The following is a 14,132-nucleotide window of genomic DNA, read 5'->3' on the forward strand; positions in this document are numbered from 1 at the left end:
TTTTCGCTTTCGTGCGCGCCGCCCGCCCTCCCTCCTTTCAACAATCAGCGAAGCGGCCACTGCGTCTGAGTCTCTTTTCAACGAACAGACCGCGCAACGAGCCCAGGCAACATGTGTTTCCTCTTCTCGGTATCCTATGTTTTCGGTGTCTTCTTCGTCTCGGTGATCGCCAGCAAGCTGCTACATCTGTGGACACATTTCTTCACGGTACCCGCAGCGGCCTTCTTCCTGTACCTACCGACCTTCTTCCTCTTCGACCTGTTAGCGATATGCATAGCGAGGCTGTTTTTGAGCCAGTCCAAGACACCGTGGGCTTGGATCGGGTGTTTGTTTGGTACCATTGCTACGTATGTCATTTTTCTCGGCGATCGATTGCGATGGCCCCCAATTTTGAGATGAGATGAACTTGCATACTGACACTTATCCGACTTGGCAGACTTGTCTCGATCGGCGGCTCGGCATCGCAGCTTGGATTCTTCGTTAAGACCGGTGGAGAGCTCGATTGGCGCGATGCGACAGCTTACGCTACAAGCAAGGAGGGTCTCAAGGTGCTTTTCAGCGGCAGCGAAGCCGTGATAGCTTGCGGAATTGTTCTGCTCATTATTGCCATTCCCATCCATGGATTCTTCTACCGCGCATTTGGCGCTTTTGTCGGCGCAATTGGCGAAAGCATCCTCTCAGGTTCGTGTCTGCGATGTCTGCTTTTTTTGGTCCGCCCGCTAACTTTTTGCTTCACCCGCTAGTCTATTCCTACTTCCGAAGCTTTCGCGTGCGAATTCCTGGTATCCAGCGCGGTAGATACTCAGCTCTCAAGAATGCCGATACCGATCTCGAATCGACCGATACATACTCGATGGATGAGGATTTACGATCCAGCGCCGAGAACCCTCCGCGTGCGGGCGGAGAGAAGCTTGCCACCGTTCGAGGCAAGATTGCTCGATTCTTTGCGCGAATCCCATTCTTCTCCTGGCTGTGGAAAATTGCCCTCGCTCTTTTCCTCATGCTCACGCTGATTTTCCGACCTGCCAAGCCGTACGATTTGTTGTCAATCACGCTCCCTGTTTCGATGCTCGATGTTTTTGCTCCCGAGCCCGATTTCTGCCAGGCGCAGCGAAGCTTAATTCAGAACGCTTTCCCGTTCCCCGACTTGATCAACAATTCGACATGGAAACAACCTGATGGCGAGTACTTTAGAGGCTGGGCGCCTTTGGCCAACAAGGATATGAGCCCTCTTGGTGAGGCGTACCGAAATCACACTGTCGATTGGCTGCCCGAGAAGGGAGACCTGCCCCGTGGCTTTTTCCGATTCGATCCCAAGCGCTTCAAGAACGGTTACCACGGTTCACTCAGCAAGGGCAGTACCATCATTTCCGAGCACAAGTGTCCCCAGGTCTCGCTGCAAGAGAAGGATCCCTACTACAACCCCGTCCAGGACCCATTGAAGATCACCAACCTCGATACCGATATTCTACCCACACTCAAGGAAGCGCTTGGCAATGGCGACGTCAAGATCAAGCATGTCGTCTTTATCCTTATGGAGAGTCTGCGTGCAGACTTCTGGCCTCTGCAGCAAGGCTCCCATATTCACAGCCTGATCATGGATCTCAACAAGAGCGACAAGGAGAAGGAAGCGGCCAACGAGCGATTGTCATGGATGATGCCTCACATTGAGAAGATCACTGGCCTGAAGCAAGGGTTCACCGACAAGAACGGCAAGCCGTACGCGAAGCCCAACTACACATGGCACGATCAAGCGGAGGAGGGTTTCGGTGGCATCAATGTCGCGACCGCCTACACCGCCGCCACAATGTCAACCAAAAGCTACTGCGCCAATCACTGCGGAGCTTATCCCATGCCTGTTGAGAAATTCGCCGAGGCCGACACCGACAGCTACCAACCTTGTCTTCCCCAGATTCTCAGCATGCTCAACAAGGTCAAGACCAACACATCCTCTGACGATGCCGATTTCCGCGATTTGCAGTGGAAGACTGCTCTCTTCGAGGCTGAGATCGAGGAGTACGATCGTCAAGAGAAGTTCGACGCCAAGCTTGGCTTCCAGCACATCATCACCAAGAAGCAGCTCGAGCACCACTGGCGCTTCAACGAGTCGGATGTCTTGGGCAAGAAGATCAACTATTTCGCCTACCCCGAGCCCATCCTTATACCTCATCTTCAAGACTTCATCACCAACACGACCGCCAACAACCAGCGCATGTGGTTGACTCACTTCACCAGCACTACCCACCACGCTTGGGGTCTTCCCGAAGGCACTCCTTACTACGACTACGTTTCTCACACCGGCATGAACAAGGTGCACGACAACTTCAACAGGTACTTGAACACTCTCCGCTGGCACGATGGCTGGATGGCCAGCTTGATGAACCTCCTCGACGACCAAGGCATCGCCAACGAGACCCTCGTTGTCTTCGCCGGTGATCACGGTCACTCTTTCAAGGACGACGGCGCTGGCAAGGAGGGCACCTACGAGAACCAGTTCATCTCCAACTACCGAGTCGGCCTGACCTTCCGACACCCCCACCTCCCCCGAGTCCAATACGACGCCAACACCACCACCATCTCTATCCTCCCGACCATCCTCGACCTCCTCATCAACAGCGGTTCCCTCAACGAGAAGGACACCCACATCGCCTCCGACCTCGTCCAAGACTATGAAGGTCAATCCCTCATCAGACCCTACAAGAAGACCGACGGCGACCGACGAGCCTGGACCTTCTCCGTCGTCAACTCGGGCGCTGGCATGCTCGGCGTCACCTCCGCCGACGTCCCCTGGCGTCTGGTCATCCCCCTCAACAAGGTCATCGAATACCGAGTCACCGACGCAGTCAACGACCCCATGGAGCTCAAACCCGTAGCTGCGTGGTCACCTGAAGAGCTCGAAACAGAAGTCCGTTCTGCCTTTGGCGACGAAGCTGCACAGTGGGCCAACGAAGCCATACCCATAGCCCAATGGTGGGCCCTGGAGCGCCAACGTCTCTGGCGCTACCACTCTCTGTCCGCATAGACATGTCCATTTTTTTTTTATATCTGCATCAAACCGGCGTTTTTGGGAACCAAACCTTTGCTTAAACTGTGTGTCATCTTTCAACACACATTTGCATCAACAAGCATCACGACAGAACAAACCCCCTCAGTTTCTTCATCCCCGGATGGATTGAAGACGTGGGGTGTGTCTCACTCTCGAATCTTGGAACAGCGAAAAATAATAATCCCTTTTTCTTTTTTTCGATACAACCTTTTCTCTTTGTAAAAAGGGCGACGATACGATGCGTGATAGAAAGGGGAAAACGGGTCGGATAAAGACAATCCATGTCATCATTTTTTCTATTTTTTCATGGCTTGAATAACCCAGGCTTGAGAGTTTTATCTAACTCGGAGTTTTCGGCGGAAGGGGAATGGGGGACTCTGTTCACGGTCGCTATGGCATGGCTTCACTTTTTGGGGGCATTTGTTTTCTTGGATCATTTGTGTATAGCGTCTAGAGGTTTCTTTTTAAACAAATGCATACTTGACTACCTTTTAACAGAGTACTTTCAAGGTTCGTGATGTTGTGCTTTGGTGGTGATGCTCGCGTGACGCTCACGGGGGAAAGTTTACAGAGTACGGGCCCGTATTTTCGCAAGTTAGTCTTTACTGGGGTAGGGATGTGACATGTCCTCTATGTAACGCTGTGAAACCAGGCGGTGAGGCGGTCTGCACCCTGAAGGATTAATGTTTCGTCGCACTATGTTGGAGTACAATTTTGTGATACGGATTATTGGCACCTTGAGGCTTGAGCGGGTTTCACTGCATTGACCACTTGAGGTTGTAGCAGATTGCTGATAGGAAGGGGCTTGGCGTTAGATCTTTTCGACTGAGGCTTGATTGGTTGAGTTTGTGATGGTGATATCAGATAAGGTTGTGAGATTAGCTTGGTTGCACGCTAAGTTTATGGTGTTGACGAACAAGGGTTAAAACTATCTCAATGTCTAAGGTTTGGAATGTATTTACAGTAACTATTGTATCTGAATCTAGTTCGCTAAAAGTTCCTCTCTATGCTTATCAATCCATGCCTTGAACGTAGTAGGCTGTCTACCCGTATACTTCCTAAAATTCAACGATGCTTCTTTATATGTCTCCGGCTCATACAAACTCGCTGGATCACGCGCGAGATCTGATAATCTCTCAACAGCAGATTTGACCATAGGCTCGGGAAAACCTCTCGACCTGAGTTTGGCTCTATGCTCATCACTGTTGATCTCCTTGATGCTGATATTCATCTCTAAACCTTCACTGACAACCTTCCATGCGGTGCGCTGGGAGAGCAACTCTGGTCCGCATTGCGATATGACCAACTCATTTGCAGGTGGTGTTGCAGCGACTCTTGCACCTGCGAGAGCGCCGACGTCTTCGGGGGCGAGATAATCGAACGGCGCGTCGGGATGAGCCAACTCAAGTTGTCCCGACTTGACCTCTTGCCAATCCTCCAGCATCTGAATATTACTCGCGAAATACGCTGGACGTATAACAGTATAAGCAATACCAATTTCCGCCAGCGCAAGTTCAGCCTTGCCATGAACAACAGCTAGTATCTCTTCCGCTTCAGAAGATGCTTTAGCACCTCCGTTCTCCGTAACACAAAACGAAGAGAGCAGCACAACATGCGTGATACCAGCCCTCTTCATAGCTTTGTACGTTTCTAAAAGACCATCTTCTGCTTCAAAGAGTATGTATGAAAATGCTACTGTTGTTCCTGATTCAGAGACAGCGCGCTCGATTGACTTGGGGTCTGAGAGATCGGCTTGGACGCGGGTGAAGCCTAGTTTCTTCTCAAGGTCTAGTGTGAAGCCTGGGATGGGCTTTTTGGTGTTGCGCATGGCGAGTGTGACTTGCGCACCGCGGGATTGGGCTTCTAGGGCTGCTGCGCGACCGACGGCACCTGTTGCGCCGAAGATGATGGCTTTGACTGAAGACATGATGATATATATCTGGTTGTTCAAATATCTGCAAGAAGTTGGCGATGGGAGGAGTCAAATTGCCAAACACATCTACTTTTGCTTATTATATACTCAACTCTCAACTACTTTGACTTTACCGTCTCTCGGAATCGGCCTTTTCATTATAAATATCGGTATTCTACGTTGTCCGCTTTCGAGGTTAGTCGACCCGCCGGGACTTGCCAGAGCGTACAAGTCGCCACAGACGTCAACCAATTGATGAGCATGCTATATTCTTTTAGGATTGTAGCGAGGATCGGACTGCCAAAATTGTCCGAGAGGATGCGTTGTTTGCTTTGCTTTTGTGGAGTCGTCTACGTAATCGACTTGAGATTTCTCCTCGTCTGACTTTGATGGAGGGGATTGTCGTGAAGTGGCTTTATGGACCAATTGTGGGATATTCGGTAATGTCATAAAAGAGAGTGTCGGAGGAGTTTAGTTTTGAGATTATGGGTGTCATCGGCAGGAAGTAAGTTTGCAAGGACAAGGCCAGATTGATATGCTCATGAGCCAATCAACGATTGTTTGATGGTTGAATATATATGCTTACAGCATATGAATCTAGTTGCTTTATTTCAACATCGTCGGTTCGGTCTGCGTCTTCAGCGGCAAAACGAATGTGAACGGTCGAGAATGCTGCGTATCGGAAGTAGGGTGCACGATTGCACCATGAGGGTATTGTCGACATGAAACACTGTCTTGACCATTCATGAACAGATCAGCCAATCCAATTCGCAGATCAATGATATCGAATTCAGCCATGTTCCATCTCCATGCGAGATAAGATAATGGCGCATTCGCTGCTTGAAACATGAACCAACAGAAGCAAAGTAAGCATTGAGGCTGCGTCACAAGAGCCTTGGCAAATGCTTATTTCCAGCGGCTCAACCACTATCAATTTGTCTCTGCCGCCTGTTGATCTTCAATGCCCTCAAGATCAGCATGATTCACTTGCTACAACTCACGCTTCACCTTGATACAGACAAAGCGTCAGAGCCCCTCGGTTTTAACCAGATTTTAATTACGATTTACCTTGTCAATGCTCAACCTTAGCTTCCCTGGACCCTCCATGCGGGGCACCGTCATCTCCCGCGAGAGTTTGACCAGGGGGCGTTTTCTCCCCTCCCTTGGGGGCTAGAAGCTCGATAGAACGATCTGAAAGTAAAAAAGACAAGATATTGTGTAAAGTCACAGGCTAAAAGGGTAGACGAATGGAATAAATGGCGCAGAGGCGCTGTCATATGCAGACAGACCAGACAGATCTCGCTCGTGACGCTAAAAATTCGCTCGCTACACTACCTTACCCTTATCCTTATCCACTGGGGGTCCCCTCCCCTCCCCAATCCAATGTTAACAATCAATTAAAAACAAGGAAGGGCCTTAGGAATTTTGGGATTATCGTCGCTAAGTACCCAGCCTAAGAAATCAGGGGTAAATTGACAACAGTGCTTATTAGCGGCGTTCTTTAGCGATCAAATTATCGCGAGGCCTCCTTTTAAATTATGACGGCCCCCCTTTCTCACTCACATTCTTGATTCCATCTTCTTTTCTTACACAAAACTCACGTTTCACCCTCAATGAGTCCCTCCCTCGCTACGGAGACCACCAGATACAATGACTGCTCACCGTCTAGTGCGAGCGAAGATGAAGATGACGCGCCTGACCCGCTGAATCTGAATCACCATGGTATTGATTTCAGTATACGAGGTGCGCGCATAGCCCCTTTTTTAGACGAGATATCGGAAATGACGGAGAACTGATTGTGAGAAAAAGATACCATGAAGCGAGCGCTTCGTGCCTCATCGCGTTTAGGAGATGGCGTTCGATATCAGCAGCTTGGAATCTCGAACTCAAATGATTTGGAGACGCAGTCGCCCCCTCTTGACCGTACGCAGTTCGACTTTAGCAGCCACCATGATGGAGTCTCGTTTTTCGGTCAGATTCGATCAACGGTCGCTGCATCGAGATTGAATTGGTTATTGGTTTTTGTACCGATTGGATTGGCGGCGCATTCGTTCCAGATTAACCCTCTTGCGATTTTCATGACGAATGCCATTGCTATTGTCCCGCTTTCTGTCATGTTGACGGAGGCGACGGAGCGTATTGCTGCTGATGCGGGAGACACCATCGGTGCGCTGTTGAACATTACGCTTGGAAACCTTGTTGAGTTGATTATCCTGTGAGTTTTGCTGTGAGATTGATTACAAGGGAGATTTTGCTAACGGATGCAGGGTGTGAGTTGAGATGAGATTGAGTTGGTGAGGCTGAGAACTGACTTTTACAGCGTTGCACTGGTGAATAACCATATCCGCATTGTTCAAGCTTCGATTTTAGGTAGTGTCCTCGTGAACCTTCTTCTCATCTTGGGCTCTGCGCTTTTCGCAAGCAGTATGTCCAACATCGACCCTCACAGCAGCATGGAAGAGTCTGAGCTCCTGGCCGCTCTCCTCTTCGTCTCAGTCTTCGTCATTCTCATCCCCGTAAGTCCACTCATCCTTTCTCATACAAGCCACTAACTTGAACAGACGGCATTCGACTATACCTTCCACATGAAAGGAAAGAAAAGCGAAGCTGCGTTGAGTATGAGCCGCGCTTCATCGCTAGTAGTCCTCGTCATCTACATCGTGTATTTCGCGTATGAGATGAGACCCAAGCATGTCGAAGCACCAGCAATTCCATTACAGCCACTACACACAGAAAATCACCAACACAGACGAAACCAGGGTTCGACGTCTCACAGTGCAAGACTTATTCGATTTGCGGACCAGGAAGTTCCGACGCGTGCGAGGAGCACGACGCTTGATACGATGAGCGTGGCGGAAGCTGAGGAGGAGCGGGGGAAGAGAGAAACGACTCGTGCTAATTTATCGCATCGGTCGAGAGGGAACTCACGATCGCATTCGCGCTCTGGCTCGAGGACTGAGTTTCATGGGTCGGAGATGCGGGACCTTTCGGTTGGGAGTGCGCAGTCGAGAACGACTATCATGGAACGACCGGAACTCCCGGGTCATCCGTCGCATCCTTCTAGTACGAGCGGCACTGTAGCTGCCGTTACGGTTCTGTTTGTCTCATCGGCTCTCATGTCGATGAACGCAGAGTTTCTCGTCAAGACGATTGACGATGTTACTCATGAAGGCGGTCTATCAGAAGCTCTGATCGGCCTGATAATTCTTCCCGTGGTCGGAAACATCGCGGAGTACGTGACTGTTGTCACAGTCGCCATGAGAAACAAGCTCGAGCTTGCTATTTCTGTTGCTGTCGGATCAGCGATTCAAATAGCTCTCTGTGTAGCGCCCTTGACAGTGCTAATAGCCTGGATGCTGGGCCGTGACCTCGAGATGGCGTTCAACGTCTTCGAAACTACGACTTTGGTAGGATCGGGTTTGCTGATCAACCTACTGATTCTTAGTCGTGCGGGCACTGCCATCAGAGCTATCGGCCTTAAAGGAGCTCTGATGTTTGCCTGCTATGTTATCATTGCGTAAGTTGCTTTTGGTCATCGGAGAGAAGATATTTGCTAACAAGTTGCAGTCTTGGTGCGTACTATGAGCCGCATGGCAAGACAAAATGAAGCGGATGGGGAGAAAGGAAAATGTGATAATGATAATATCAAGACTTAGATTCATCAACCATATAATTTCACTTCAATTTTCTCATGCTGATACCCAAACAATTTCATATCGAGGAAAACAATCATACTCCAAACACTAAACATAATCCATACATACTTCTAGCTCGCATTTTAGATGTTGCAACCTAAACTCACTTCTTCCCTCGACGAGTCCACTTTATAGACTTCCACCAATTCGAAGTAGGTCTTTCTCAGAACCTCCTTTATCAAATTGCCATCCTTGCCAACAGCCAGCCAGCGTCCATCATTATCGAGTCAAGGCTCGAATCTTGTCGTCCTTCAGAATCTTCGCATTAACGCGCATAGATGGATCTTTTTCTAGAGATATGCGGTCGACCCCTGGAAAGGATGTTTAGCGATTTTGTCGTCTGATGTGTTTTTTTCATGCTTACGGAATGAACACGCCATTCGCTCCTTGCAGCTTTGGGTTCGCAACGACTGCATCATGTATGCTCCAAGTGTGATGATTTATAGGCCTGCAGCCTTTGAAAACGAAAACGAGAGGATGACGCAAAGTCTTTCCCAAGGGGCGTTGAAACATGATGAGAGTTGGGGATGGTAAACCGGTCAATCTGGCGTTTGGGATCATGTCCTTTTATGCTTCTTGGAGTTTACTAAAATGGCTACTGATTGATTCATAGTTAAAGCTTATGACATTCTAATGAGACATACTACTACAGTAGCTACCATTCCTTCATATTGTTCTCCTACTGACCTACAAGGCGTCAGGAAAAGATAAAGGAACAAAAGCAGCAACATAGAAACTGGCCTTGTGAATACATAGGCTGAGATGCAAACAACCCATGTATAGATACCCCAAGCAAGGAAACAAGGGACAGAAGAACTTACTACATTTCAACAGTATTTTGGCACACTCTTTGACTACTTGATCCCAAGTATTGGCACGATTATTTTCGACGATTTTCTAGCCATATGAAGTTCTATGTAAGGATAAAAATATGCTGACCTCTTCTACGGTTCTACCCACGCAGCCTTGGCAGTGTGTTGTGAGGCGTCAAACAACAATCAGTTTGACTGCGAACAATCCCGCCCCACTTTTGCTTATCAACGCCGCATACGCTCGCTCTCGTCATCATCAACACAACACAAGACAACCCTTCAGAGGTCACGTCGCATGATATGGCGCTAGCTAGAAGAATTATCAGGCTTTGATTGATCTCCTATTCAAAGAAAGTCACGGGGAATGATCAGGTCGAGGCCCGTCATGGCGTTGTACCACCAACCATGGCCGCCGTGCGCCATACCAGCTGCACGTCTTGATCTTACATGTCCTATCGAGGAAGAGAAGACTCCAAACTACAGTCCGGAGAGGTTTTATCCTATTAGGTTGGGGCAGCTTCTGAATGGTAGATATCAGGTGGCGACCAAGCTGGGATATGGGACCAATTCGACCGTTTGGCTTGCTCGAGATCTCAACCGGTATAAATTCTATTTTAAGTTCATAAGATCTGAGATATAAGGCAAAGACTAACTCTGCTAGATGGAAGTGGTCCGCAGAGAAGTATGTTGCGATCAAAGTCAAGACAACCAAGAGCTCGAACAGAGGACGTTCTGCAGAAAATGAAATTGAGATCCTCCAGCACATCAACCAAACGAATCCTAAGCACCGCGGATGGCACTTCATTCGAAAACTCACAGACACTTTTAACCTCGACAGTCCATATGGCAGCCACCCATGCCTCGTGTTGGAGCCTCTGCGTGAGCCGCTTTGGCTATATTGCTCCAGATACATTGGTGGCGTCATCCCTCCGGACATTCTTAAAATTCTCCTCCAAATGATACTTCTTGGGCTCGACTACCTTCACACTGAGTGTCATACAATTCATGCTGGTAAGCGAATGAATAGGCAGCTAGGTCTGCGATACTAATAAGACTTACTGCAGATCTTAAACCCGACAACATCATGATAAGAATCGAAGACCCCAAGATGTTTGAAAAAGATGCAACCGACGAGTACAACAACCCATTGCCAGAGAAGCAATTAGACGACCGCACCATTTACTTGTCTCGAAATAACTACGGACCGCTTACTCAACCAACGGGTATCATACAGCTTGTTGATTTTGATCTTGCTGTCCGTTCAATGCCTGGAAAGTTGTACTATGGCGCGATTCAAGGAGAGAAATACCGAGCACCAGAAGTCATCCTCAACTCTGGGTACAGCTACTCCGCGGACATCTGGAGCCTTGGGGTAATGGTAACGATCTCCCTCTTGTATCATGCATGACAAACAGTGACGTAACTAATCGTACGATGATAGCTTTGGGATTTACTTGAAACGAAAAGCCTCTCAGGTGGGTCTCACAATAATCCGCACACCAAAGCTCTCTCACCATAGTAAGCCAGAATAACTGACATAAATAAGCAGGTCACATCTAGACTTTAATTCTACAATACGTTTCTGTCAGCCTTCTTGTGTGTGCGTATTATTTTGCGACCCACCTGCCTCTTTAGCCCTTTGACTCTTGGGGACGGGACGGCACACGATGACTTGACCCATTTGGCACAGATCGGCGCACTACTCGGCCCTACCCCCCACGACCTCGTAAACAAAGGGAGGAGATCGGCCTTGTTTTACCAGGAAAGCGGTATGTGACTGTATCTGATGGCTTGCTAGGGTAATGCTTACTGATGTCTGACAAGGAGAATTAAAAAGGCCGAGCCGTGTGCCCAGGAATTCCAACCTTGATAGTACGATCACATGTATGTCTGGCGAGGAAAAAACGCGATTCATCCGATTTGTCAAGAGAATGATCACCTGGCGCCCTGAAGATCGAAGTACAGCCAAAGAGCTCTTGGGCGATCCATGGCTCTACAAAGACTTTCCCCAAGATGGTACTGTTGAGGGTAATGGATATGGGAATAGCATTGAGTCAAATTAGCAAGAGGCACAGTCAAAGCAATGGCATCACAAATACATCAAATCTGTACATCATTCGTTCGTTTAGCATTGGAAGAGTCTCTACTGCTAACATATCGCTGCCCTCTGTCCTTTATGTACTTTGCTCTCATCATCATCATACCGCCTCCTACTCGACGGCACAACAGCAGATGGATGCACGCCCGCCATAGAAGCCGGTATCCCCACATACGCTGGGATATCCTCGCTCAGCTCGGGAAAGTGCTGGAAAAAGTCCGTCGACATGGTCCAGGCGTTGATGTCGCGGATGCGCTGCTCGAACAGTGGCGATATGTGGTATTTGCCCGTGTGCGCGTTGTGATAGAATGTGTCCTGGAAGGTGTCCGTCCAGAGGATCTTTAGGTTGGATTGGAGAAGCTCCCAGAAGGAGTTGTTACAGTATTGGTGTTGGGAGAAGATGAGGCGCTCGCGGAGACCGGGCCTGCGGGTGGGGTTAGTTTTTGTGGTGGTGAGGCGGGTTCAATTGAATTGGGTTGGAACTTACCAGACGAAAAAGTCAATGCCGTATGAATGCGGTAGCGCTTGCGATGGTCTGGGAACTTGTTAGCTTTTTTGGTCCATTCGCGTGGAGGATTAATTGGCTTGTCGCACCTATTCCAGTACCATCGCGGTAAAGTCGCGCGTCTCTCTATTGTAGGATCGCCGTGATACGTGATCAAAAGATGGCATATCCTCATGGCAGCCAAACGCTCTATTTCTGCGCAATTTGAAAAGCACAGCTCATCCGCCCTTCGCAACTTGCGCCACGTCGGCGTCATCTTGCCCGCGCGCTCGACGCTATCCCAGCCCTCGACCACGGCGCGCACGGGTATGTCCTCCGCGTTGTACTCCTCGATCGCGATCTCCTCAGCCGAGAGCTTTGTGGGCTTGACGAGGACCTCGTTTATGGCGCGCCAGATGTTGGGCTTGACGTCGTGGTAGCCAGAGGCGCAGCTCGTCGGGCTGGAGCAGTGGCAGAGCACGGGGGCCTTGGGGATGATGACGTCGTCCTCTTCGGGTGTTGGGGGGAGGTTTGGGAGGAGAGGCTGGATGGGGATGAAGCCGTTGCCGGCGGGAGGGAGGGTCGAGTTGTCGAAGGCCATCGAGGTTGGGTAGTGCTCTGTCGTCACGGCGTAGTTCCAGCCGTCATAGGAGAAGGGGTCGTGCGGGGGAGCATGGTTGTGGTTGATGGGGAGTTCTAGTATTGTAGAGTTGCTTGTTTCTGAGGTTGCTCTTTGGGTCATGATTGGGACTATTCGTTCGTTTGGTGTTGATTGCGACTGTGATTGTGATTGTGATTGTGATTGTCCAGCATAGACTGGCGACTCGGATTTTGTCTCTGATCGTGGCTCGCTCGTGGTGGTGGCGCTGTTGGTATCGCCAATGTGCCGACGGATCGTGGAGCCTAAAGAATCGAGGACCTGTAATAAATTGTCCCTCTCTTTGGTGACCTTGCCTAATTGGTCCATCAAGGTAGCTATTTGCGCATTAGAGTCGTCCTGCCGAAGGTTGTCGACCATGCTCTCCAATTGAGCGATGCGACTCTTTGTGCGCTCTCGTGCCAGGCGTTGGGCCTTGCGATCGAGCTCCCGTTTCTTGAGCCGACGGGCTTCGGCAGTCGAGGTCTGAGTTTCATTATACATGATGATCGCCTTCAGGGATGGGGCAGAGAAACAGAACGAGAAAAAAAAAAAAAAGATGCGACCGGACCAAGAGGCAGAATTATATCCGTTGGGAGGGGGAGCTAATTAGGTATAGGTAGTCTGCCCGGTAAAAAGTACATCCCAGAATAGGGAGGATGAGATGGAGAGAGGGGGGTTCGTGAGAAGTGAATCTGGGGAAGCGGATCACGGGCTTTTGATCGATTCACGCTACTCCGTACCCTCTAAGCCATTTAGTTTTAGGTACCGATGAACGGTCGGGATGGATGGTATGTTATAGCACCTTACCCAGCAGCCAGGGTAGACAAGACAGACCAGCCAGACCAGGGCAGGCCAAAGCAAGCCCAGGGACCCCTCCGCTTCTTCTGTTTGGGCTGTGCCTCAAGGGCTCATGCTCATGCTCTGCTCATGCCAGGGAAAACAAGCTTTAGCGCTAGAGTGCCACAATGGAGCTGAAAGGGATAACACCGAGATTTGGTAGGTGATGTAATCAGCAATAAGCAGGGGCTAAACCTTCAATGGCCTAATTCCGATGTGCTCGGCACTGGGATTAGGGTGCTCATTCGTGGCGTTGTCCGTTCAGCTCTAGTCTACGGCCACATGTCTCTGCCTCGAGTTTCCGGTTCCCAGGCACTTCAGTTTCTGAGGCCAAGTCAAGTCCCAAGCCATGGGCCCGCAAGATCTCCACGGGGCGTAACGTCTCGCTTCGAGACTGACTCGCAAACCAGTCCCGATTCACGTCGCAAAGTAACCTCACCCAACCCTGCGACGCGGCTCTGGGCAACCAAGATAAGAAAGATTCTAGCTGGCTTTGCCTGGTGTAGCTCGACAGGCTTGGATCTTGAATAACTAGAGGTGCCAGTCATGCATGCGAGATTAGCGATTCAGGTTCTTGGTTGCTATACTGCGAGATCATAACGGTTATC

The 14,132-nt window shown here is 49.6% G+C and overlaps 5 protein-coding genes across 5 annotated transcripts; 3 read left to right on the forward strand and 2 right to left on the reverse strand.

Annotated features, from left to right (window-relative positions):
* Positions 1-111: 111 nt before the first annotated feature.
* On the forward strand, positions 112-3,022 carry J7337_012857 (uncharacterized protein; the record flags this gene model as incomplete). Its single annotated transcript, XM_044830357.1, has 3 exons — positions 112-347; positions 437-681; positions 744-3,022. The coding sequence occupies 3 exons, from the start codon at positions 112-114 to the stop codon at positions 3,020-3,022; spliced, it is 2,760 nt and encodes a 919-aa protein (XP_044675273.1).
* Positions 3,023-4,028: 1,006 nt separating this feature from the next.
* J7337_012858 (uncharacterized protein) lies at positions 4,029-4,973 on the reverse strand (the record flags this gene model as incomplete). The annotated part of the gene is made up of 1 exon (XM_044830358.1): positions 4,029-4,973. One exon carries the CDS (start codon positions 4,971-4,973, stop codon positions 4,029-4,031), a length of 945 nt encoding a protein of 314 aa, XP_044675274.1.
* Positions 4,974-6,772: 1,799 nt separating this feature from the next.
* Positions 6,773-8,565, forward strand: J7337_012859 (uncharacterized protein; the record flags this gene model as incomplete). Its single annotated transcript, XM_044830359.1, has 4 exons — positions 6,773-7,173; positions 7,279-7,474; positions 7,520-8,475; positions 8,526-8,565. The coding sequence occupies 4 exons, from the start codon at positions 6,773-6,775 to the stop codon at positions 8,563-8,565; spliced, it is 1,593 nt and encodes a 530-aa protein (XP_044675275.1).
* Positions 8,566-10,573: 2,008 nt separating this feature from the next.
* On the forward strand, positions 10,574-11,136 carry J7337_012860 (uncharacterized protein; the record flags this gene model as incomplete). The annotated part of the gene is made up of 2 exons (XM_044830360.1): positions 10,574-10,837; positions 11,101-11,136. 2 exons carry the CDS (start codon positions 10,574-10,576, stop codon positions 11,134-11,136), a joined length of 300 nt encoding a protein of 99 aa, XP_044675276.1.
* Positions 11,137-11,614: 478 nt separating this feature from the next.
* Positions 11,615-13,188, reverse strand: J7337_012861 (uncharacterized protein; the record flags this gene model as incomplete). The annotated part of the gene is made up of 3 exons (XM_044830361.1): positions 11,615-11,987; positions 12,051-12,098; positions 12,158-13,188. The coding sequence occupies 3 exons, from the start codon at positions 13,186-13,188 to the stop codon at positions 11,615-11,617; spliced, it is 1,452 nt and encodes a 483-aa protein (XP_044675277.1).
* Positions 13,189-14,132: the final 944 nt, after the last annotated feature.

This window comes from Fusarium musae, chromosome 10 (genome assembly GCF_019915245.1).
Source record: "Fusarium musae strain F31 chromosome 10, whole genome shotgun sequence".
Classification (NCBI taxonomy): Eukaryota; Fungi; Ascomycota; class Sordariomycetes; order Hypocreales; family Nectriaceae; genus Fusarium; species Fusarium musae.